Source organism: Calliphora vicina, chromosome 3, assembly GCF_958450345.1.
Source record: "Calliphora vicina chromosome 3, idCalVici1.1, whole genome shotgun sequence".
Taxonomy (NCBI): domain Eukaryota; kingdom Metazoa; phylum Arthropoda; class Insecta; order Diptera; family Calliphoridae; genus Calliphora; species Calliphora vicina.
In genome coordinates, this window is record NC_088782.1 from 22373366 (window position 1) to 22400621 (window position 27256).

The 27256-nt window shown below is 31.6% G+C and overlaps 1 protein-coding gene across 1 annotated transcript in view; it reads right to left on the reverse strand.

Moving 5' to 3' along the window:
* Nucleotides 1–762: 762 nt before the first annotated feature.
* The window catches only part of Mrtf (Myocardin-related transcription factor), a 208661-nt gene continuing 182167 nt past the window's right edge, over nucleotides 763–27256 (reverse strand). The window contains exons 4-5 of the mRNA XM_065503606.1: nucleotides 11651–11716; nucleotides 763–7537 (exon numbers count right to left, since the gene is read on the reverse strand). Coding sequence (XP_065359678.1) covers nucleotides 2397–7537; nucleotides 11651–11716 — 5207 coding nt within the window. The 3' untranslated portion in view covers nucleotides 763–2396. The remainder of the gene's footprint in view (nucleotides 7538–11650; nucleotides 11717–27256) is intronic.

Below are 27256 nucleotides of genomic sequence, written 5' to 3' on the forward strand. Positions count from 1 at the left end.
ATTTTTTTGTTTGAGTTTTTTTTCTAGTTTCCGCTCTATGTTTCTCTATGGCCTGGCCCACGATGTCAAAAAAAAGTCGAAAAAATTTTTATGAAAAACACTCAGTTTTTAAAATTCTTTCGGATAGTTTTCATACAAATTTGTTCGAATCATTTTTCTTTCAACATCATAGCCAGACTGTAAGTGATTTACATATACATTTTTAAAATAAATATTCTGCACGTGTTTCTGAATCAGGCCCTTCCAATGCTCAATAAGTCGTGAAACCGACATTCACTTTGAAATTTGTTTGTTTTAAACAAATCTGCCTTTTAACTTTCGCCTTCAATTCAATACTTTTTAAGCTTTAATAAGGCCTTATTGTTATGATTATTTTATCTAATATGTTTAATTAAAGGCCCTCAATATATTTAGGTTCTTTTAAACCAAGACTTAATAAATTAATTGTGACAAAATTTATTTCAGTTTAAATATTAAAAACGTTTGTAATTGACATTTTTTTATGATAAATTCGGTTGGAATTTTATAAAATAAAATAAAAATAAAATACTTTAAAAAGTAAAATTAACTTAAAATAAATGATAATAATAAATAAAAAAATTCATAAAAAAAATCTACATACAAAATACTGCAATCTTATAAAATATAATGGATTTAAAATAATTGAATCGTATTTAAACTTTCACAATTTTCAAATAAATTGTATGGTTTTTTCATTCTAAACCTGATTTAGAAATACGGCCGGACAACAATTATCAAATTTTTGTATGAAAAACTTTCAAAAATTATTCAAAAACTGAATGATTTTCATTACAAAAAAAAATGGAAAATTGTTTTCCGGCCATATTTCTTCATTAATTTTATATATCGAATACCAAAGGTTCAATACAATTAATTCTCAATTCCATTTTCAACATCAATTTAAAATTTAACTCTTAACCATTCCTTTATGAATTAATTCATTAGTACTTAGTACTTTAGACCTATTGAATTAATCATTTTAGAACTAATTCTTTAGTTAATTCTTTTAGTTAGGAATTACTTCAATAATGAATTAATTATATTCAATCAAATGGCTTTGAATGAAGTTTAAGAATTTTATGAAAAAAAAGAGAATTATCAAATAATTTCAAAGACACTTTTTCGTAAATGTGACACCACTGACAACCTTTCCATATTAGCCGGCCGATATTTTACCAAAAGTAAGAGAAAACCAGGGAGTTATTATGTAATTCAATTCGTAAGATAAGATTTTCAAATTTCAAAGTATAAAGAATAGAAATACAAATGATTTTCTATACGAATCGAATTAGACAATGACCCCCAAAATATATGGACGCAGGTAAAGTGAAAATTTTAAATATTCTCAGTATCAGACTGTACTGATTTTATATTGTTTTTATTTAATATTGAAAACAAATTCTCCCAAAAAGCATTTTTACAGAAATCCAAGTGTAAAGCAAGTATAATTCAAGCCTTGAATTATAGTCAAGCAATTGAATTAGAGTTGTATTACACTTTATCTCAATAGCAATCTCCAGTAAAAAGGAAACATAAATTCAAACTATATGTTTTTTTAATTGAAAATAATTTTTTAAAATATTTTTCAAGTTTAAAAAATAATTACATTTGCATTCAAGCAAATTTCCAATAAAATGTTCAAGTGCTTGAAGTTTTGGGGCTTTGGTGCTTATTGGGCTAAGTTTTGTAAATTTAAAAAAAATCAAATTAAAATTCTGCATTTAAGTTCAAATAATAAAATTAAATAAAAAAATCTCCATTTTGTTTGGAACTTTCAATTAAAAATGTTGAATATTTATATACAGGCCTGTCACACATTTTGTTTGAAATGGTTTCAATTCCGTAGCTTTTATTACGATCGATTTCGTTTTCAGATTTTTATTAATTCCGAAAATATTTAAAAATTCTGTATTTCTGATTTTAATTAAAACAAAAGTAAAGTTTTTGGTACAGAAATTTATTAAACATTTTAGAAAAACAAAAAATTACAAAGAAATATGAATTCCAATTTGAAAACTGAAAGTGTTTCCATACCGAAAGCAATTTTCGTTTAACCTTTTCTGCAGAAACGAAATACAGAATTAATTCCACTTTCGATCGGAATGGAATTCTGTGACAGGCCTGTTAATCACAATTTCTATTACAAACAATTTTTTATTTTAAAATCATTAAACATTTTCTTGCATTTAAAACGAATTTGCCATTCATTTTTCATTTATAGCTAATTAAAATATTAATTAATACAAAAAACATTTAATTTTATAAGACTGCAATTTAAAAAAACTTAAAAAAAATAATAAAATCTTATTTAAAAAAAAAATACCAACCATTTTTTACAATGACTTTCTTTCTTTCATACATTCATTTATAATTATTTATACCGCAAAATCACCCTCACCCCAGGACATTTTATAATCATCAATATTAAATAAATCGAAGATATCCTGTGAATTTGAACCGAATGTATCAGTGGCATTGGAGGAATTATCACCCATGCCACCGCCTACCATGCCAACAACACCTCCGCCGCCGCCCATCATCATGCCATTAGCATTACAAATGGACATTTGTTCATGGCAAGGATGTTGCATCAAACCATTTGTATTCATATTTGCTAAGTTGCCCAATCCAACTCCGCAGCCAGTAGCTGAGGCTGTTAAGGCTGAGAGGTGTGATGTTAGGGGGGAGTTGGAGGCTGGATTATTGCAAGATATTGCTGCTGGTGCTTGTAAACCACAAGTTGTTAAGGAATTTCCGTTTAGCTGTTGTGTGGCCGATGAGGCGGCTGCCGATGATGATGATGATGGGGATGTTGCTGAGGTCGTCGTCGAAGACATGCCAAAGGGATGTGGTGGTGTATTGATGTTTGAATCCGGCGATAAGGTGGAGAAATTAAAATCACTTAAAGGATTGTCAAAATCATCACAAACATCCATGGGCGTGGTGGAGCTATTACAATTGTTATTATCATTATTATTATTAATAATAATATTATTATGGTTTTCCATAATGTTGTTGTTGTTATTATTGAGATGATTGTTGATTTGAGCATGTTGTTGATGATTAAGATGTTGTTGTTGTTGATGATGATGTTGCTGAGGCTGCTGCTGCTGGTGTTGTTGTGTCAACTGTTGCACAAAACAATCTGTATCAAAATCATCTAAAATATTGTGACCATGTGAGGGTGAGGATGAGCTGTTTGAGGCTGCTGTATTGGGCGATAACATTTGGTTGTTCATTAGCTGGGCCAGCGATGTTTGTAAGCTGGGATTCATGTCCCGATTTAAACCATTGCAGAGTGTTTTTTCATTGGAATGCTGATTATGTTGAAGAGTTTTATTTAGATTGTTGTTGCTCTGCTGCTGTATCTGCTGTTGATGGTGCTGATGGTTTTGGTAAGAGGAATTGTCTTCCTGTATGTCCATTTCCAATTGTTGTGACATTAATTCCAGCAATTCGAATTCATCGAAATGATTGAGTTTGGCTTCCTCCGGGGAATTGTTAGAGTGTAGAGATCCTGAGGCTCGTGTTGAGTTGTTATCCATGCAGGCCTTGCTCAACATATCGTGGTGTGTGGGCGAAGTTTGATGATGCACTTGCTGGTGCTGTTGCTGCTGCTGTTGGTGCTGCTGCTGCTGCTGATGCTGCTGTTGTTGATGATGACGATCTAAGAATATATCCAGGGTTTTGGCTACACTCTCATTATCCATATGAATTTCGGGTTGTAGCGGTGAAGCCATCTCAATATTTTCTATAAAATTATTATTATTGTTGCTGTTGCTGGTGTTGGTGCTGCTGCTGTTGCTATTATTATTTGCCATTGTTGGATTTGTTGTGTTGGCGGCTGCCGTGTTATTGTTGGTTTTTTGATAAAATTCATAAATGGAATTTATATTTAAATTACTATTACTGTTACTATTATTACACTCCATTTCCATGGAATGTATTTGTTGACTGTGCTGTGTTGTGGGGTTAATTTCCTTTTTATTCACCGCCTCCATAAGATTTTCCTGTTTGATAATGTTCTTGGTATCCTCCATTTGGGGGTAGAGCATGTTGTCGGTTAAATCATTCATTTGCACATTGGAGCCGGTGGGTGTCAGGGGCGTTGGTAGGGGAGGGGTTATGGGTTCCAATGCACTTTCTGGTAAATCACCCTGTTTGATAAGTATATCCAAGACATCGTTTAATTTTTCCGATTTTATACATGATTTTAAGGGTTTTTGTTCATTTAAGTTGTTATTGGTCTGGGTGCAGCCTGTTCCAGTTTCGTTTCCAGAGGAATTTACAGTTGTTGTTGTGGATAAGGGTTCTTCTTTAATTTTTATTAAAGGATTTAATAAATTTGTGGCTGTTGTTTGTGGTTGCTGCTGCTGCTGTTGTTTTGCCTTCAATTGTTTGGTGGCTTCCTCGTATTGTGGTGGCGGCGGAGGAGGCGGTGGTGGAGGCTGCAAGTTTTGTGGCTTTATATCTAATTGTATAATTTGCTGTTGTGGTAAAGGCTGATGTTGTTGTTGTTGCAGTTGCTGCTGATGATGCTGCTGCTGTTGCAGTTGCAATTTATGTAATTGTTGTTGTGTTATTAAGGGCTTTGTCTCATTGAGATTATTTCCGGCCGCCATTGCCGCTTGCTGGTTAGTTGCTATGGGAAACACTATACTGGGCAGGGAATTAGTTCGTTGATGACCATTTAATAACTTTTTAGTGGCCGGTGTGGCATTGGCCAAACTAATATTGCCTATGGTATGGGCTGTCATGTGTTGATCGTTGAGGCCCACCAGAAATATGGTTTGATTGCCCTCATTCCACACCAAACCCAAATTGTTGTGGGTCTTTGTTAAGGGCAATTGGTTGGTGACAATGGTGGCCGTGTTGGTGGTGGACGAGTTGCCCTTTAGCGAGTTGTTATTTTTCAGTTTCAATTTGTCATCGTGTGTTTTGGGGGCATTTGGTGTGGTTGTGGTGGTGGTTATGGTAGGTCCGGTTGGAATGAGTACAGTTTGTGTCTTTTGTGTTAAGAGTCTTAGCTGGGCTTGCTGGGCCTGTGCCTGGGCCAAAGCTTGAGCCTGAACCTGGGCCAGAGCTTGGGCCTGAGCTTGAGCCTGTGCCTGAGCGGCTGCTTGGGCCTGAGCTGCGGCAGCCGCTGCTTGGGCCTGCTTTTGTTTTTGTATTTTAGCCTCCAGTTGCTGTTTGACCACCATCTTTTGTGTCATTACCGGGGTGGTGGTGGTGGTCGATGTGCTGTTGTTGGTGGTATTTAAATTACCAATAATCTGCAATTGATTATTGGGTTTCTTGTTGACGATAGGCACCGGCACCACCACTGATTTCACAGGATTTGTGTGGGTTTTGATGGTAAGTTTGGCTGGTGTTGTAATATCCTTAAGATGCGGCTGTTGCAGCAGAGTCAATGTTTGTGGTATATTTTTATTGTGGCTGTTAATGTTATTCACATTAGCTGGATTGGTGGTGGTGGCTATTAGAGTGATTTGTTGTGTTGGCATGCCATTAACCAGCTGAGCTGTTACGGTTTGCTGTTGATAGGGCGGCTTATTCGCCACCACATTCTTGTGTATGGAAATGGTTGGTGGTGTTTGTGGCTGCGGTATGTTTACCTGTTGCTGTTGTTTTTTCCGTATTTCCAAGAGCTCTTGCTGTGACCTCTGCAGTTGTCTTTGTAGTTCATCGATTTTCCTTTGTTGTTCCCTTAATAATTCCTCGTTGGTCATAATAATGGTGGCCGTTTGAGGTTGAGGTGTTACGACTGTTTGTAGGGTCATGGGTTGGGGCGAATCTACTTGCTGTTGCACTACATCCATTTGCTCTTGATCGACATGGCTGTTTGGTTTGGGGGAATTAATGTCTGTTTGATCCATGGCTTCTACCGCGCTAGCGTTATTTTCCGTATTATTACAGGCCATAGGAGCATCTAAAGATTCCAGTGGCAAATAGGGTCTTAATCTTTCTATTAATTGAGGCTTAGGTCCCGACACGGGTAGATTACGTTTCTTCAAATGCATTTTCAAATCGGAAACTTTCATTTTTTCCAAACGTGTGGTGTCGGGCAACGAAGAAGCACAAGATTCGGCATAGCTGGTGCAAGGACTGGCCGGTATGGATGAAGTTACCGATAAGGCTGGAGAAGGCAAAGGTGGAGGTCTTGGTGTTACTCCTACAGCTGCCGCGGGGTTTGCCATCATATTTGCCTGGTTACAGGCCGCCTCTGTTTGCTGTACTGCATTATTTCCGCCACTATTGGGTGTAGTCAAAGCCAGGGCTGTGGTGGAATTGGCTGTGGATGTGGTTACTGTATTTATAACATTACTGACCGTCTTACCAACCGTACTGACCACACTGCAGGTGGGTGTAGTAGTGGCTGAACTAGTAGCTGGTATAATTGATTGATTTTTGTTTAAAGTCTCCAGAAACTTTAACAGACAATTCTGTTGCTCCAGCATTAGTTGATAGGATGTCTCCTCGGTGCTGGCACTACTTTCACTAGACAATTTATGAGCCGCACTGGGCGGTCCTTTATACTCATGGAATTTTATAGTACGGGCCTTGGATACAGGTTTAGATTTGGATTTTTTCCTATTTTTATCCTTGCCAGGGGCATCTGATTTGGCAATCTGCAAAGCTGGTGACTGTATAACTGGCCGTGGTGTTATACTCAGGGGAGGTGAGGAAATTGACGATAGAGGACTTAAGGTAGAGGTTGAAGAGGCAAATGAACAGGGAGAATTTACCATGGGCAAGTAATGGGAGGTAGCTGTACCAGTCACTGATTGACAAAGTTCCTCATATAAATTGGAAGTCTCCTGTTTAACCTTTATAGCCAAGTTGTTGGGTAAGGGCGGCGGAGGAGGAGGAGGTATGTAGTTACCCTTTAATGAACATAATTTAGTCTGATTTAAAGGGGTGGAGGTCACCATAAGCTGGCCCGCCGAAGTGGGTATACTTAAAGCCACTGTTACAATACCCGCCGAAGCGGCAGCCGCTTGCAAAACATCACTACTACTTGTTGTGGCGCAGCTAGTGGTGGTTACACTAGTTGTGACTGCAGTACTAACTGCCAGCTGACCCTCCACTCTGGGCGGTGTTTGCCTAGTATCACTTTCCGATGACTGTGAATCATCTTCGAATGTCACATAACTATTGGGATGTTGTGGTCTGGTCAAGAGGCCCTCACTGGTGGCCTTAAAGGTAACCAAACCTTCTTTTACGATTTTCTCTATGGGCTTCTCGGTGTGCAAGATATTCTTCTTTATCAGCTCCAAGGGCCCCGGGCGATGTTGTATTTGTGAATTGAGCTGGTCGGCCAAACGGGCCTTCTTGAGCATACGCTGTTTTTCAGCCAAACTGGGATCGATGTGACATTCATCTTCCTCTAGAATGTGACGTCTTTCTAAGTCTTCCCTGTTGGGTCTTTGTTGGATTTTGGCTTTCAATAAGTCACTGGTTTTGGCACGTTCCAACTGTTTGCATTGTTCATGAATGGCGGGTGAAGTTTTTAGGGCTGCATAAAATAAAACAAATAAGAAGAGAACAGAAGATGTATTAGAAAAACAGTGAAATATAATGATGAAATGTTTTTGTACGCTTCACAATGAGTGAGTGGTAAGGGTATATTATAAGTTTGTCATTTCGTTTGTAATTTCAAACAGTCAATCAGTCTGTATGTTGAAATCTCTTCCTCGAAGTCCAGAAATAACTTTAATACATGATTAATACATCAAATTTCCGCTATAGTCCCGGTTCGGTTTCTATTAATCCACGACTACCTCGATTTTTTACCTACAACTTCATGGCCTACTTCCGAAAATCACTCACGAAAAAAATGATTGAAATTTTAAAAGAATCACTCAATGTTTTTGCCTATTTACTCAGTGTAGGGTATTGTATGGTCTTGCTTGAACAACTATATTTTCTTACTTGTTTTCTTCTTTTATTTGTGTACAATTTATTCAAATCATATTCCAACGAAATGTATTTTTATTGTTTTATGTTCTTGCGTTTCAGTAAACGAAAAAAACTTTCGCGTCAAACAGTGGGTGTTCAAAAATTAAAAAGTAAAAAATGAAACGTAGATTTTAAATAATAAATTTAATCAATAATATGTATTTCTGTACTATTTATTTAAACTTTCTTTATTTTATTTAACTTAATATTTTTTTTTTTTTAAATTTTCATTAATTTCAATTCCGCTAACCCCACTGTTTGTTTTAAGTTCACAATGAAAATAAAAAAAAAACACGAAAAACAAAACCTCCTAAAAGTATGCTTTGCTGTAACTTAACAATCTATAAACCCCCAAAACCCAAAAGTATGCTAAAATAAAAGACAATGTGCTTTTAGCGAATAATTTTGTCAATTCGTAAATATAGAACAAACAAATGTTTTTTTTACAAACTTTTTTTTTTGCTGCTCTCATTCATTTTTATTGTTGCTCTCAAAACTCAACAAACACCAGCATGCAACCCACCCCTCTATCAAAAATATATTTTAAGAATACATTTCATCAATATTGTTTTGGAATTGAAATTTTATTTGGTGTAAACGTGCTTGATGCCAAACATTTTCATGTAGATTACTTTATTTTACTTTTGCATTCGTTTGGTTTTTATGCTTTGTTTAAATATTATTATTTGCTTGACAGCATTTCTAAACAATTTAATACTCGTATTACTGTTTTTCGATTTCTTTGCTTAAAGAATTTCTTGCTTTTGTGTTTTTTTTTTGGTATTATTATTTTAATTTTCTCACTTTAACCGCGTATTGTTTTGCATAAATTTCAAAGATAACCAAATAATAAAAAATTAATTCTGGAAACAATATGTAATGTGTAATTGAAAAGAATACAGAATTTTTAAAAATATAAAAGTTCTTAAAACTGAATAATTTTCGAAAGTTAAATCCGCGAGAAAACAAAGGTTATAAAAAACAAATCTCGTTTGATATTGCTAATGATCACATTAACTTCATTTAGTTTCAGTATTTTTTTTTATAAAAATGTTTGCCTACTTTTAGGAGTTACCAAAAAAAATATCATATGAAAAGCTTTCATAATTGAAAGAAGTTTTTTATTTAATTTGCATTGCTTGTAATTAAATTTCAAACAAACTTAAAATAGACAAGTAAGAGAGCTATATTCCCCAAACTTTCCTTTAAATACAAATTTTAAATATTTTTAGGTAAACAAAATTTAAAAATTATTTTTTAAAAAAAATTTGAAAAAAAAAAATTCCAAATTTTTTTAAAAAAAATTTATTTTGTTTACATTTTTTTTTTTTTAAATATACTTTAAAATACAAATTTTAAATATTTTTAGGTAAACAAAATTAAATTTTTTTTTTTTAAAATTTGAAAAAAAAATCCAAATTTTTTTAAATATTTTGTTTACATTTTTTTTCCAAATTTTTTTTAAATTATGAAATTAGTGAAAAAAAATTTTTTGGTGAAAAAAATTCAGGTTAAAAAATATTTTTCCCGATTTTGACCCATTGAAGGTCCAACTTACTATAGCCTTACATACATTGTTGCAATGGATTTTGAGATATCTATCATTAGTTATCCATATTGTCTATATTAATGACTTAGTAATCCAGATATAGATCAAAAATCGATTTAATGTATCAATCATGTTTGGATACGGAAAGTTGAATTCAACATACAGACGGACATGGAATGTATACAAGGTGGCGCAAAAGTAATCCTCCTATCAGAAAATGCTATAAATTTTGCGAACTGACATTAGGGGCCGTCAGTTCTGTTTTGACATTTGTGTAGTAAACACATGCGAAATACACGTTAATAAACAATGTTACGCTACACTGCTCCAGAACGCGGAATATTGCTGACTATTTATTTGACCAATAATCGGTCGGTATTTTCATCAAAAATAATCATGAGTGATGAGGCCCATTTCCATCATAGCGGGTACGTAAATAAGCAAAATTTACGCTTCTGGGGCACTGAAAATCCGCGTGTAACCCACGAAGAGCCATTACACCCGCTCAAAGTCAGTGTATGGTATGCTGTTTTCGCTGGAGGAGACATCGGACCTTTTTTCTTCGAAGACGTCGCGGGCCAAACCGTTTCTGTGAATAGTGAGCGCTACAGAGCACTGATCAACGAGTTCTTTTTGCCGCAACTTGATGAATTGGGATTGGAAAACATGTGGTTCCAACAGGACGGTGCAACGGCACACACTGCACATGCCACAACCGATATGCTGAAGGATGCATTTCCCGGGCGCCTAATCTCCCGTTTTGGCGATTTGAACTGGCCAGCAAGATCGCCTGATTTGACCGCTCCAGACTTCTTTTTGTGGGGCTTTTTGAAGTCGCGGGTTTATGTCAAAAAGCCTCAGACTCTTGCAGCTCTTAAAGACAATATCAGTCAAGAATGTGAGGACCTATCGCCGGAAGTTTTGACCAAAGTGATGGAAAATGCCATAAAAAGGGCTCAAATGACAATCAACTGTGGCGGCGGCCTTTTACACGACATCATATTCTCGACTTGATGTAAAAAAAATTAAAAGACCAAATAAAAATAATCCACAAGAAGAATGAAAGTTTTTCATTTTTTTTTTTAATTACAGCCAAAATACATCGGAAGTTTACTTTTGCGCCACCTTGTATATATGTACTTTGTGGGGTAGCAAATGAAAAATGTAGAAATTACAAACGGTGAAGGGTATACAAATTTTTTTTTTTAATTTTATTCCTGCCACTTTATGAAATTTAGAAAATGGCTGTGGAATGAAGTGGTTTGCTTAGTGCCACTTATTTTATTGCTAAGTTGTAAATAAAATACCATAATTTTCCCTTTTTTTCTCATGTCAGTTGCAATATTTCTTAAATCAATTGATATTCATATTATGCAAATGTTTTGCCTACTTTTAGGAGTCACCAGCAAAAAAAATTTAAGTAAATCTTATTTCAAAATTGAAAGTAGTTTGAATGGAATTTGTAATTTTAAAAATTTTGGCCCATCCGCTTTATGAAAGTTGTACGCAAAGTTGTTAAGTTGTAAATAAAATGCCCTCATATATCTCATGTCAATTGCAATATTTCTTAAATCGATTGATATTCATATTATGCAAAAGGGTTTGCCTACTTTTAGGAGTCACAAACAAAAAGAATTTAAGTAAATCTTACTTTTATCTAAAATTTCATAATTGAAAGTAGTTTGAATAGAATTTGAAAATCAGTTTTTTTTTTTTTTTTTATTTTGACCCTGCCACTGTAACATTTTTAAAATGGCTGTGGGGTGAAATGGTTTGCTTAGAAGCTACTTATGTTATTGTAAAGTTGTAAATCAAATGCTAACCAGAACTCTCTATTTTCGCTTGTCAGTTGCAGTATTTACCAAATCTATTGTTATACATTTTATGCAAATATTTTGCCTACTTTTAGGCGTTACAAAATAAAACATTTAAATAAAGCTGACTTTTATCTAAACTTTAAATTTATATAATTTTCATATTCCATTTAAAGTTATTTTTGTGTTTTATTACATCTAAAGACATTTTCTAGACATTTATTAAAGAAAATGTCTATTCAAATTAAAACAAATAAAATGTAAAATAAAAGTGAAAAAACCCAAGCAGAACGAATAAAATACTTACGTGGTATAATGCCTTGTTCAACAAGCTGTGAATGGGGTCTTCTAACCATTAATTTAACTTTGAGCGCTGCAGGATATTGGTTTTAAAACCACACAGCAACCAACAAACAGCCAAAGATATTTAAATAAAATCCAGCCACACAAATGTCACATAAAAAGAAAAAAGAGAAACATGCAAATAAGTTAAAGTTAAAACAAATACGTGAATACAAATTAATACTCGTTATATAGAAATTTTAAATGTTTAAGGTAAAATTATTGTAATACTTGGTTTAGTTTTAACAGAAATATTTATAAAGATACTTAAACAACAATTATTTTATTATTTTAGTTTATTCTTATGTGTTTTATATTAAAATGTAAAGACCAGTAAAAGGTTTATCTTGGCCTTTGAAATTGTATAAATACAAAAATCTTGACATTATACATAAATCTTAAGGATAACAGTTAATCTCCGGCAACTACCACAATTTAAATTATACCAGGTTTTATAATTTCTTTGTGTTTTTTTATGTATGTTAGAGTGTTTATGTATTTGTTTTTTTTTTATAAATCCTTAACAGGGTCATATTTATGAATAAAAAATATGGCCACAAACGACGATATATTGGTAGTAGAAAAGCATAACAAATACTTTAATGGGGGTTCTTTGTTGGTTGTAATAAATAAATATTTTCTGAGACTGGTTTGTGCATAATTCTATAGGAGTGAGATCGAAAAAATCTTAACATACATAAATGTTAATAAAAAATAAACCACTAAATCTACAATTTTAGTTTTTTTTCTAATCAATAGTGAATTTATGAACCTTTTCCGGAAACCCTTCCATTAAGATTTTTATATTGCTTTCCCTCACTTTGTTCGAACAATTTTAAAATCTACTACACTTTTGGACACCTTTTTGTGCTCTTCAATTCTCTTTTAATAAGAGCCCTACATCTCTCCACTGGCCTTAGCTCCAGGCAGTTTGGAGGATTTGCCTCTCTTGGTACAAATAACACATTATTGTTTTTGTACCACTCAAGACCTTGCTTTCCATAGTGACAGGATGCCAAATCAGGCCAAAAATAAATGGACACATTAAGAAGTCTTATGAATGGAAGCATCATCCTCCTTTTGTAAACATTCCTTGATGTAAATTTAGGTATTTATAGAGCCGTTTGTAACAAATATTTGGCTTCTTTTGCGGCAACTACATATTGCTTGCCATACCAAGAACTTTTTGGGAAAATTTTCTGCTTTTGGGTCCTAAACATAAAAATATTGACCCGGAAGCTGGCTGAAATCGGTTCATTATTTCACCTAGCCCCATACAAATGTCCTTCCAAAATTGGACTTTATCGGTCATAAATGTTTAATTTATAAATGATCAAAATTCCATAATGTTATACTCTTATTAAAAGATTTAAGAAATGCGGCTCAGTTAAATGTATAAAACATTTATAATTTTGGTTTTTTTTTGGATTCAGTTTAAATTTTTCGAATTTTTATGTTGTGGTTGAATAAATTTAATTTATTGAATTTTTTTTCTACTTTCAGGTACATATCCCTTTGGAGAATTCATGAAAACCTACAAGAAATATCAAATATAGCTGTATGAAATTTCCAGGCTGAAAAGATTGAACTAATATGCTTCTAAAATGAACATGAAGACAACAGTTTTAAACTCTTGACAAAATATTGTGTTAAAAAATGTGTATTTTATTAATAAAATAAATATTTGAAAAACTACTTTACTGTAATTGTTTTTTATTAATTTATATTAAACCAAATTAGTCGCCCGAAAAAATGTATTAGTACCACAACTAGTTCTAGAAGACCGTTCTAAATAGGCATTGAGACCAATGAAATTTGTTTGAAATTACATTAGTTTGAAATTGAAATAGAACCAGGGGCCAAATTTATAAAATTATGATAAATTTTACTCGATATCGAATGCAGTAATTCGGCCTTATATTTACCGAGCTAGCACACATTATTAGAAAGAAACGCTTTTGAAACCAGTTCTTTAATCAATAATATTTGATTTAAATTGTCACAATCCAATTTTGTGACCATTCCATAAGATCCAAAACCAGTTCATTTATAATAGTTCCGTGAGAGTTTCTTAAAGCTGTCAATTTACCAACTCCTAGGCCGTGTTAATTAAAGTGACAGCTGCCTAAAGTGTTAGTACAGCAATTGGTACCTACTCCCGAGGAATCGATCATAGGATAAGTTCTGTATAGCTTCACTTCCCTCTAGGGTAGAGTTATTTTCTAGCTTGAAGCTTTTGTTAAAGGTTTCTATTTGCAATTGTTTAAAATCTTCTATTTCCCCCTTATCTTATTTTTTGTTTAAATAAATTATTTTTATTTATTTAAACAGAATCAGTCACAACAGTAATGGTGCATTTTCCATTTTAAACTGTTTTTTGTTTTGTGCGATTTTTTTTTAAGCCAAAACAAAATTTACAAAATCTCAAAATTTTTACTTAATACCAGGAGAACAGAATAAGCAGCAGGTGTATTTCTAAAAAATAAAATATTTTTTTCCAAAAATTAGTGTTACATACTTTTAGGCACTAAATTATATTGGAAGCAGCCTGTGTTTTACAAGTTGAATAATTGTTGCGCCCTAAAGTATGTAATAGAATTTTGCTTTATTTTGTATACAACAGTTTGCTATTAAAGAATTTACATTTTGTGAATTATTAATGCTTTGCAGCTGTTTTTTTTTTGGGTAGATTTTAGTAAAACACAAATTTAAATAGTTTTTTTCTTAGAAATAATGTTTTAATGTACATGTAATTAGCTGATTTATTTACAAATTTGTATATAATATGTACAAAATATTTGTGGGTGTTTTTTATACATACAGAACAAAAATTTAGTCATGATTTACATATCGAGCCCTTAGCGCCAAATTATTGTAAGCGACATTTTCTAATTTTTTTTATTGCAAAAATTAAAATTTTATGGACCGACTGATGTTTTAGCGTTCTCAGAATATCAAAATTGTTAGTAACTTCATAATTATAGGGGGTAAGATTTTATCGTAAGTCAATGTTTACATTTTACAGTAAACGAATTTTATCGTAAGCGACACATAGTGGTATAGAAAAAAGAGGAAAATAAATCTGTAACTTCTAAATGGTTAGATTGGTTTGAATGAAATTTCACATGCGCAAAGAAGAAGTGTTGTCGAGTTTAAGTTCTAAACGTGGATTTCATGGGCCCACCAGAGGCGCGACCAAGGGTCCTCAAAGTAAGACAGCTCGGGTATGTTACATTTTTAAAACGATCCTATTTCTTCGTTTGTGTTCCGATTTCAAAAAAAGTACACATATAAAATCTTTTCATCGTGCGCTACAAAAGACCTAGTCGTAGCTATCAATTACCTCTTATAGCTTAGGAGATATTCGCATTTGAAAATTAAATTTATAACAGTTTTACCCAGCCTACTCCAGTTTTTTGGTAACAGCGTATCCAAATATTTTCCGATTTTCTCCAGTTTTCCTTCATTGGACTAACAACATATGTATGTGTCAAATAGAAAAAGAAGTGTTTAAAAATAATGACTAGGTATAAAGTTATATGCATTTTAATTTAAAAAATTTTAAAAAGCCGATTTTTCGCTAATTTTTTGGGAAAAAATAACGTTTTTTCTTTTTAAGTTATCGCAAACAAATTCTAAAACTATGTATAAGGAATTTATACTTTCTGAAAGCTACGTTTTCATAAAATATTTTAATTGAAAAAAAAATTTAAAATTTTTCTTACCGAAAAACACCTATTTTTTATGTAAAATTTAAATTTAAGGCAAAAATTCTCAAATCGCATATTCGATATCAAAATATAGTAACCGATTTTAGATGGCCCAATATGCTTTTAATTATTTTGTAAAGGGTTCCGATAACTCAGACCCTGGTATGGATATTAGCCAAAAAACTAAAAATTTCCATTTTTGAGATTTTTCAAAAATTTTTTGGGAATTGCGGGATTGCTGATAATAAATTTCAAAATTCGTTTTTATTTTTCCATTTTAAATAGAAAATTTTACATAACTGTGAAATTTCATTAAAAACTATTCATAAATAACAATTTTATTTCAATTCGAAAATAAATTATCTATGCAAAAATTCAATAAAAAACATTTTTTGTCATATTTTTCAATAAAGTATTCCATGAATTTTTAATTTTCAAAAGTTATAAATATTTTTGAAAAATAGACAAATAGCTTGAACGAAATTATATTATATCGCATCATAACACTTTTAATTTTATGTTTAAATTTCAAAATAATCGAAAAACCTTCTCCTGTAAAATTTGTGTTTTGTCGCTTACGATAATTTGGCGCTAAGGGCTCGATATAATAACTTACAGTATTATTTTGTATAACTTATTCTGAGTGTTTTTTTATATAAAAACTTGCTTAATTTATGGCCTGATTCAATAAAAAATACGAATTTTTGACAAAAACATTTGTCTGCTAATTACTCAGCAATTATTTAAAAACTGAGTTATTTTTAAAGCAAATATTTTGTGCGTTTTACTGCATCAGGCAATAATTTTATTTATTGATTTGTGTTTGGGATTAGTAGTAGTAAGTTTTAATGATAATTGCACTAGTAAAAATATTAATAAATGAATTCCAATTTGGATATAAAATGTCAGCAAGCATTTTTATCTGAGCTCGCAGAAGAAAACCTTACATACCTAACATTGTCATATATTTGGTCAAATGTCTGCAAAGCAAAATCTGCAGGTTGTACACATAATACAGAACTTTTGATAGCCTGCTGGTTTGTGTAGTACCTGATTAAAAATTATGTTTAAAGTCAGTAAACAAATTTTTAATTGAGAACTTCAATAACATCAAAAAGCAACCGTTCTAATATAAATAAATACTTAAATACAAAATACAAGGAAGTACATAAACGTCTGTCTGTGGTTATTTAACAGCCACAATCCTTAAGGCACTGACAGCTTAACTGCCGACAAACAATATTTAGATTTGTTTCTCTGTTTCTATAGGAAAATTCAACAATACATATGTAGGACTAGCAAACCCGGTTCGCTTCGTTACACTAATCATAGTAAAACTATTGTTACGAAATTGTACTTGAATTCAAATATAACGATTTTAACACGGCTGATTTAAAAGTAGCATAATGCTTTCAAATAGCAGTGCTGTAATAGCAAACTGTAACATATCTGTGGGCATTATTAACATTGAATAAAAGCTTTCAGTTGACCATTGATTGTAAGTATGGCAACGCTGTTTGCTGCGACCGTATATTCGAATTCGAATATTCAGTTAAAGAACATTGTAGAAAGTACACCACAGATGGCGTATGTATTAGAAAGCTCTAGACAGTTAAAGAGCAGTCTAGAGTGCAGACGGCAGTGATATAAATAGTGGCAGAGGTTGCAGTCGTTAGTGAGTTTATCAGAGACGCTTTTCGAATAAACATCAACTGAGTGCTGTATTTTTCAATTGAATTCGTGTACATTATAAAGTGTGTCTGTATTTCTGAGAATTTATAAACGTGTATAAAGTAAAACATTGAGTGACTATTTAATTCTGTTGTTGTACATTTTAAATAAATAAAGAGTTGTTACAATTTTCAAACTACTAAACGGCTTTTATTTGCAATCAAAAGTATCCGGTTTATTTAAAGGAAATAAACCTTTAAATAAAAAAGGAAAAGGTTAAAACGTAACACTATGAACCTATAGCAATTTATTTGGTAGTTTTTAAAGACATTTATTTACCCATTTTTGGTACTTTTTTGCCCCTTTTTTGGGGCAAATTTTACAAAATTCCCTCTTAGTGGATCTACATAGCGTGAGGGGAATGTACACTCCAACTTTTGATGTTTAGGTTGGGTAATGTTAAGTCAGTCAGTCAATTACTCAGTAACATTATTATTTTATATATAAAGATAAATAGATTGAAAGCCAAAGAAAACAGCAGCCATATATAACTATTATTTTATGTGTAAGAAATAACCACACTGTACATTCATTCATATGAACACAAACCCAGTTGTTTGGGCATACAAAATGAAGTGAATACGACATATAGTTAGACATTTAGACTGACAGTCTTGTGGTTGAAAAAACATATGAGCAAAAATAATGAATTGGTTTGTTTACATCTTTTGATTATGACAGCAACCACAATATGACTCCCCAGATGCAATAACAATATGGAAAAGCACAGATTCATGCATAAATGCAGATAAAGTAAAGTAAACAAGTGTTTTTTCCTTATTGTTGTCCCATATAGAATACTAGTCGTTTATTATATAAATATTTAAAATAAACAATTAAATATTATTTTCTACAATTATATAAATTCAATTGTTTAAAAAGTAGAAAACATTCGATAATGAATAAATTACACAGTGTTATACAAAGTATTTACAGACGACAACTACTGAGTATTAATAAATTTCAAAAATCTATAAATTAAAATATATTTCAACATTAAAATATTATTGAAATCATTCGTTAAGTCAATAAATCGTTTCGAAAAATAAGAAAACCCCACAAGAAAATATCTAAAAAATATCTACAGTGTGGTAGATCGCAAATCTAACTGGACAAAATTATAAATCACGTGGAATCATATAAAAAATGAGTTCAAATATATAAACGATTATAAAAAACCAACTTTTTTTCGCAATGTATTCTTCAGAAGTTTTCTTTCGTGAAAAAGTAGAAGTCATACTGGAAAAGTGAAAAAATTTATGGCGGTCGCAAGAATGCGCAAGATGTTTTTGATTTACCTTGAAGTGAACACTTGAAAGAGTAACTCAAATATAGTTTTACACCGGAACTATCTGGAATAAACAGCATTAACTCTACTTGAAAAAAGGAAATATTTTATTTGTTCTTTGTGTAGGTCAAACATATACTGCGCAAAAATGCGCAAGATATTTTTGATTTACCTTAAAGTGAACACTTGACCGATTAACCCAAATATAGTTTTACAGCGGAACTATGCGGAATAAACAGCTTTAACTCTACTTGAAAAAAGGAAATATTTGATTTTTTCCAATTTCTGATCTTCTCACAAAAAATTGTTTTTTTTAATAGTTACAATGGAAATAATTAAATGAAAATTGTTGCATATTTCCTTGAAATAGAGCTTAATAATAATATAAAAAAATTATAACAATAAAATCACCGTAGCCTTTTTAATCATAAACCAAAGTCACACAAAAAATACACTTCCCTTTGAAAACTTAATGTACCTGTTGACAACAACTGACTTTAAAGCTTAGATTTCCTAATCAGAGCTAAAAACTAAAAAAACAAAACATGAATAACTGTTCCCTATTGTATTGAGAAGCTCATTAAATGATCAGAAGGAATGTTGACAGACATTTATTTTTTAATTTTGTCCAGCTAAAATAGATTTGTGATTTACCACTGTGTGCAGTGGCCAGTTTACATCATATCCACATGAGATGACCATGCCCTGAAATCGCTAATGCCGAATGTCCAATGTGGCAAGAGCTGTATGTCACGTAGTGAGCTCCTGTTGACACCACATCGTCGTTGGTGTCCACATAATACTAATTGGGTACAATATGAATTGAAACTGAGATATATACCTTGAAAAACGAAACACTGCACAGTGGGGCAGTATCAAAATTTTCTTGAAATAATTCTTGCATTCCTATGCGGCTGGTCCGATCGCGATAAAATTTGACGTGGGCATTCGAGTTTGTGTTATTAAAATGGACTCTACAAATGCTCCAGGGGTCCAAAGTAGGGTACCTTCGACATGTACAATTTCTAAACACGTGACATTTTTTTGTTTCAAATCCGATTTCAAAAAAAAGCGCTTGATCTTGAAAAAACATACTAGCGTTTGCTATTTCTTATAATTTCCAAGTTATAGGCATTTCAAAATTGAAATTTAAAAATTTTTCCATACCTTGGTCCGCTTTTTTAAAAATATAGGGTGTACTTTTGGACCGAATGTTAATTAGACAACTAAATTCCCAATAATATACAAAAGATTTCAGAGTAATATCAATTATGGATCCAAAAATAAACGTTTATCAATTTAAAAATTCAAAAAATAGTACATTTTCGATGTTTTTTGGGCGACTTAACTGTTTTTTTTTTTATTAAAAAAAAACTTTCTTTAAGAACATATAACAATTTTATGTTTTTCTGTAAGGTATCTTTACGAAGAACATTTTGGTTTTAAAAAAAAAATTTCTATTTTTTCTTTCGGAATTTGAACTATTTCTTTTATCAAAATTTCAACTTTGGGCCACATGTTCTAAAATCCCAAAGCTGGAATCAGAAATCAGAAATCAGAAAGCAGCATTGGAAACCTTGATGTGTTTCCTATTAATCACCAAAGTATTTTCCCAGTCCCGAAGGAAATGTGTAATAAATCCCATTTTTAGAATTTTCGCTCCAATTTTTAGGAATTGTGGAATTCCCTTTGATCTTTTCACAAGTTTTTTTTTTCACTATTATTTAGAATGACAAATTTAAAAAACGTTGAAAATATCATTGAGTTTTGTTAGTAAACAAAGATTTTATTACATATTAATTGAGTTTCTAAAACTAAAATTTGTATAAAAATTTTAATAGGATTGCAAATATTTGGCACAATTTGATCCACATTTATACCGATTTTTTTTTTTGTTTAGAAAAGTTATTTTTTGGTCTTATAAATTTCAAATCAATATCTCAATTAGATTCAAAAAATATGCCACTTTAAATCTCTGTCCTTCAAAAATATTGCACTTTTTCATACTAAAGTTTTTATTTTCGAAATTTTCTTAATATTTTATTCAACACCAAGTCAGTGGTTCTGACTTTTTTGTAAGACCAAAAAATGCCTGTTAAAAACTATTCAAAGAAAGAATGAAATGATTGGGAAGTTTCGCCTCAACCGCTTTATATTCCAGACCGTGCCCGACCGACTACTATTTGTTTCGATCAATGCAGAATGCTCTCTCTGGGATCTGATTCGTCTTGATTCGTTCTTGGCCTCAAAAGATGAGCAGTTCTTTTGGCTCGGAATCCATATGTTGCCAGAAAAATGGGAAAAGATCATAGCTAACAATGGCCAATACTTTAAATAAATTTGTATTGTAGAAATGTCTTAAAATAAAAGCTAAACATTTGAATAAATAGCGCGGTTTTAAATCATACATCCAATATTACGTTAACCATTTGTTTAGCAAATTTTAAAGGAGAAACTCTAGAGTATTAAACCAGATATGTACAATTTAAACTTTCTTGACATTCCCCAATAGATTTAGTTAGTAGTAAATAGCACAACATAAATTGAGAGCAGGCATATTCACACACATTTACACCCTGTCCTACTCTGCTTTCAGCACAAACACAACAAATTATCGCCCACATTTCTTCCAAACTCGTATGACCAGATGTAGAGAGAAAGAGAATAAGAGATGGAGGAAGAGTATTATTTACTTGTTCGTATTACGACGACCTGTTAAACTACATCATTATTTATAATTTTATTATTTTTATCTTGATTTTGTTCCTTATTTTTCATTTTTTGTTGTTGTTGTACAAAAACGTGTCTTCATCTTGTAAGAAAAACAAAATTATACAGCAAATAAATAACAATTTTTATAATTTTTTGTTTAGTTGTTGTTTTTGTTATTGTTGCTATAGTAGTTGTTGTTGTTTTTAATATTATTGTTGGGTTTTAAGTTGCTTGTTTTTATTTGCTTTAATGGCGTCATTGAGTGTAAAATGAGCTGTCGCCTGCTGTCGTCTGTCATATTTGTTGTCACGCATTTGAGGTTTATTTTTTTGTTTGTTAATTTCTTTGGCCCAAAACAAGTAGGAAAGTAAAACTGAACAATTTTGGCTACAAAAAAAAACAAATGAAACAAAAGTGTTTGAAAATATTTGTGATGGTAATGGGGGTGACTACTTAACATTGAATTTGAAATTAGAACAATGCTATTATATGTAGTATGTGGGTCAGTTTTATTATGGACTAATCCTTAAGGCAGTTGAATTTGAATGAACTAAGAAGAATTTGGCTGCAAGAAACCAACTTCTAAGTAAATGCTACCACGACAATATCATCTTATCTCTACAACAACCCGAATCTTACTAGGCCAAATATTAACAACTCAGTGACAGCTGACAGCTGTATTAACCGAAAATTTTCTCCTGGGAAATAACTCTCGACAACAGTTGAACTGTTAAAAAGACTTCGTTAAGATTTATCTAAAAAAAATTCAAATGCTACTTCGATAATTTTTTTTATATTTTAAAAATAAAGTGTCACGATTTTGTATATTTTAGCCTTTAGATTTTAATTACTTCCTATTCTATATATCTATCTATGCACACTCTAAAGTTATATTTAATGTTTTGTTTTACTTAAATGCTTTAATTAACACAAACATAAACTATTTAACATTAACTGCAAATGATGTTTTACTTCAGTCATGCCCAAGCCCTATACTCTTGGTACTCTTTTGTTTTTGTAATTGCTCTTAGCTATAGGCTGTGTGTTTTGTATACTCACTAGAGCACTCAGCACTAGCAATACAAAATACACAAACAACTTTGTCTTATTATTTTTTGTCGTTCTTCACTGAATACACGCATGTTGAAAGCAACAACACTTTCGTATGCTTTGCTGGTAAACATTGACGACTGCGATCATCCATGTAGATTTTGTTTTTGTTTATCGTATGATATTTTAAAAATGTGTGTGTTGAAAGTGAGTTTTTTTTCTTTTTTCTTTGTATGAATTGGTTTTAGCAACAACAAATATTGAATAAAAAGTAGCTTTTCTTTAAATGTATTGGTGTTTACTCTTCCATAAGGAACTTGTGGGCACCCCTGTTTTACTTGAACATTTGTTTACGTTGGCGTATGAGTAATAATTTTGTGAATTTCTCTCAGCAAAAACACTCATACGCAGAGGTGTCTTGGAAAAACGTATTTGCTAATGTATGTATGTACAAATACATACATATGTATTTTGTGTTTTAAATATATTTATGGTATAATTAATTTGTTTGCTAATGTGTTAATTAAATGAACATTTAAATGAAAATATTTTTGTTTTTCTTAAAATTTTTTGGCAAATTATGTTACTAAATTAAGTTGTATTTTTATTACAAACATTTTAAAAAACAGTGTAAATTTACTTCTTAAGTTTGAAATAACTAATATCGAAACAGTTTATTTTTGAAATGAAGAGGACATTATTTAGAAGTTAGGTGGTTTGGCCAACATGAACTCAACAATCTTTGTACTTGATCCGGATTTACTTTTATCTTATAGATTGCACAAAAATACTGAAAATTTTATTGTTATGCCCAGAGAAGACATAAATCGTTACCTTAATATAGAAAGGCCCTAACTCGTGTTTTTTTTCTATAAATGGTCCTCTCATATATCATATCTAGCCAAAAAATCTCGACTCACGATTTAGGGCCTTTCTATAAGGTAACGATATTGGCATATTTTGTTATTTTTTTTTTTAATGGTTTCTTTTTTTGTAAAATGTTAACAACCTTCTTATTTTTTATGTTTATTTGAATTATACATATGTATGTCCACTTTTTACATTTGTGAGTAAAAATTTTTGTTGAAAAATACATCACAATTTTAAAAGTAAAAACATGTTGGGTGTATGACTTAAAAATCCGGGATTTACAATAGATGGCGTATCATTTGAAAACGGTTTTTTGTTTTTAATAACTTGTCATTTTGAAGGTTTCCGGTTTAACCGAAAAAGTGATTTTTGGAAAAAAAAAACGGTTTTGATTTTTGTCTTTTAAAAAACCTTTAATCGGTTTCGGTTTGTGTCTTTAAAAAACCCGGTTAACCGGTTTATATTAAATTTTTATTCAATATGAAAAATTTTTGAATTCTTAAGGTTCTATCTTTATGCAATTACTTTATATCTTTTACGAAATATTGTCAAATGCTACAATTTTCTATAAAATAAAACAATATTTTTAAAAATGGTATCAAAGTTTTTCAAAAATATGTCTAAATGAGCTTTAGAAAATATATTTCATTAAAACCGGTTTCTCAAAAAACCGAAAAGTTCACGAAAACCGAAACCGGTCGAGTTTACAAAGATGAAAAAAACGGTTGACCGGTTTTCGGTTTTGCATACTCTAGTAAACAATAAAGTTTTTTTTTGCTTTTAAAATGTGGAATTTTGTACCAACAAATCGTCATATGCGGGAAGTTTTGCTTTACTTCTTTAATTTGAAAAAAGTGTCCCTGAAGCATACCGATTGCGGACCAAAGCTTATGATTGCGAAAGATGATTTGTGCGGTTCAGAAAAGGTAAATTTGACACGGAACACAAAGATCGCTCATGCCAGCCAAAAAAGTTTGAAGACCAAGAATTGGAGGCATTACCCCATGAAAATTATTTTCAAACGCAAAAAGAGCTCGCAAAATCATTGGGAGCTACTTAAGCAGCAAAACGTTTGCAAGCAGCTGGATTCATCCAATAGCAGGGCAATTGTGTAACATACGAATTGAAAGACGATTTTGCATGTCCGATGCGGATGCCCGGTCAACCAGCCGAATCGACGCTAAAGCCAAATATCAATGGTGCTTAGGTAATCCTCTGTATGTGGTACGAGCTACTGAAATCTGGCCGAAAACGTCCAGAATATGCGCCAAGACATGAAACCGTAATAAAAAGTATTTAGAATGAAGTGGTTGGGAAGCTTTGGCTCAGCCACTTTATAGTCCAGACTTTGCCCCGTCCCACTACTATTTTGTTTCGATGGATGCAGAACGCAATCTTTGAAATACGCCCCACTTTGGAACAGAGTATCCGATATTGGCTAGATCCGTTCTTGGCCGCAAAAGATGTGCTAATCTTTTGGCTCGAAATCCATATGTTGCCAGAACGTTGGGGAACAGTCAACAGTCAAATGGCCAATACTTTGAATAAAATTATAAAATAGAAATGTTTCAAAATAAAAGCTAAAATTTTGAAAAATTTCCGGATTTTTAAGTCAGACTCCCAATATTTGTTAAAAGAAGAACAAAAAAAATATTTTTTTTTTATCATAAATTGCTAATTTGGACTTTTTTGGGAATCTGATTTGTCCTTTAATTCTAATTAATATACATACATATGTATTGAAAAATGTGTAGACAAACTGAATAATTTCATGAAAAGAAACATCAAAAATAATTTTATGAAAAAAAAGGAATGTTCTTAACTTTTCAAACATCCAACTGACACGTCCAGGCGAAAGTGACACGTCCAGGTGGAAATTCCATGCATTTCCAAACTGACAAAATAAATCCTAATTAACGGACGGGAAGGAATTATAAAATTGTATATCGTGTTCAGGGAAAAAATTAACAAAGAAGCTTTATCCAATATAATATATTGCAAAAGAACAAAAATTTACTATAACTCGAAAACGGTTCATATTATGCAAAAATTAAAAATATCATGAAAAACATGTGAAATTTATGTTCCCATGAAATATCCATTTCCCTCGAAGGGAAAATTGCTATCGTGATATTCCCCTGAACTTTTCATTCACAATAGTTGATTTTGTTCGTAACAGCTGTTTATTGTTCACAAAATTTCATTTAAAAATGTTCCAACATGGGAAACAAACTAAACTATGCACTATTTTTTATATAAAATTGTGATAAAATATCATGACTTTTGATCGCATTGAAATTCCAATTTGTAATTTTCAAAACAACTGAATTGTCTATTTCGTCTATGAGGGGGGACATTTGTAATAGGGTTTTTATCAACTGAGAGTAGCCAGCTAGCTCCTTTCGTTCGGGCCCTATTGTGTTATCAGAAGACAGAAGCGGACATAGCTAGATCGTCTTAGAATCTTATTTTGACATAGAATATATACACTTTTGAACACATCTGCGATGAATATTTCGATGTGTTACAAACGGAATGATAACACCGTCCGACAAATAGAGATGATTCATGATCCTGTGTCCTTATTTAAGGACTTCAAAGTTTCAAAGAAGTACATTTTTCAAAAAATATTTAAAAATACCCAAACAAAATTCAACACAAATATGTTTCATATATTCGCAATTCATCCCACCAAATTTTGTGATGATTGGTCCATAATTAGTCATAGCTCCCATATAAGGCCCACTACCGAAAATGTGTGTATTCAAATAAGATTCACAAATAAGTTTCATATCAAAAGAAAACTCTTTATAATCTTGCCCGACTATACCATTTTACTTGTTTATTAAAAAGTCTTCTTCGTTGCTTTTCACAACGGATTTTGTTATATTTTTTTCGAATGAAATATTAAAATAAAATATAAAAAATCAAATAATTCAAATTTAAAATATTTTTTAACACTTAAGTAGTTAAGATAGAAGGATGAAATTTTGGCATGTGGTATTCAATATTTGGATCTTTAACTCACTATTTTTTTTAAAAAAAATTATTGGCAATCTAAAAGGATATTCAAGGATAAAAATTTGAAAGGACATTTTTGACATCTTTTGATCCTTACAGGATAAAATAAAAATAATACGAAATATTTTACAACTCTTCTTGATCATTTGACACCAAATTTGACATAGTAAGATGATCAGAAGTATTTTAAAACATTTTTTTAAAAATGTACTCTGAAAATTTTAAGTCCTTTTAAAAGGAAAAAAACTGAAAACGCAGTTTTTCTCCATTTAATTTATTGTTTCAGACGTATATCATCCGGTTCGTGTCTAATATTGAGTGTCGTACGGTGTAATATAACCCTTCTTTTTTGATGGTGAATATAAAAATAACTATTTTTGAGATACCGAAGGGTAAAGGACATTTTGCGATTTTAGAGCTGTTTTTGCTAAGAAGATTAGCAATTTTTATAAAATATTTATAAAGATAAAACTTAATCCTTTCAAAAGGCACTACCATTGTTAAAATCAAATAACGCGTTCCAAAGTTATTCATTCCTAAGCATTTCTAATTATTCACAGAAATATCCGAGATGACCTTGGGATATAAAATTAACCACTTAAGATATGGACCTTTATTTTTAATTGGATATATTTTGGAATTATTCACATAAAAATTACTACCAATTTATCTGGAATTTATTACTCGTAATTCATATTTATTAACAGTTCATTCAACCCATCACTTTGCTTAGGCCTGTCCATCTACATATCTATCTGTCAATTCATTTTACCAGACCATCAAAATTTCTTAATAAAAAAAAACAATTTCCAGCAACTAGTGGCTTTCAATATTTAAATAATGATATTGGCCATATTGACTGACCCGTTTCTAAAATTTAATGCCTATGCGAGTGAGTCGAGTCTTTAACAAGCAAATTATTAGTTTTTGCGTGTTTGATTTTCATTTTATTACAGCAATCAAACATTAAATGGATGTGTCTAAATTACAAAAACAAAACAACAAATAGACATAAAAAAGGAGAGACGAAAGACGCGTAGAAAGGAGAGAGACAGAGAGAAATAAAAATTGTGCGTTTTATATGCTGAGATGTTGTCAAAAGTAATAAAAATGCCAAAATCTAATTGATCAAGAACAAACAATAAAACCAACATATAAAATACAAAAACAACAGCAAAAGCAACATCAA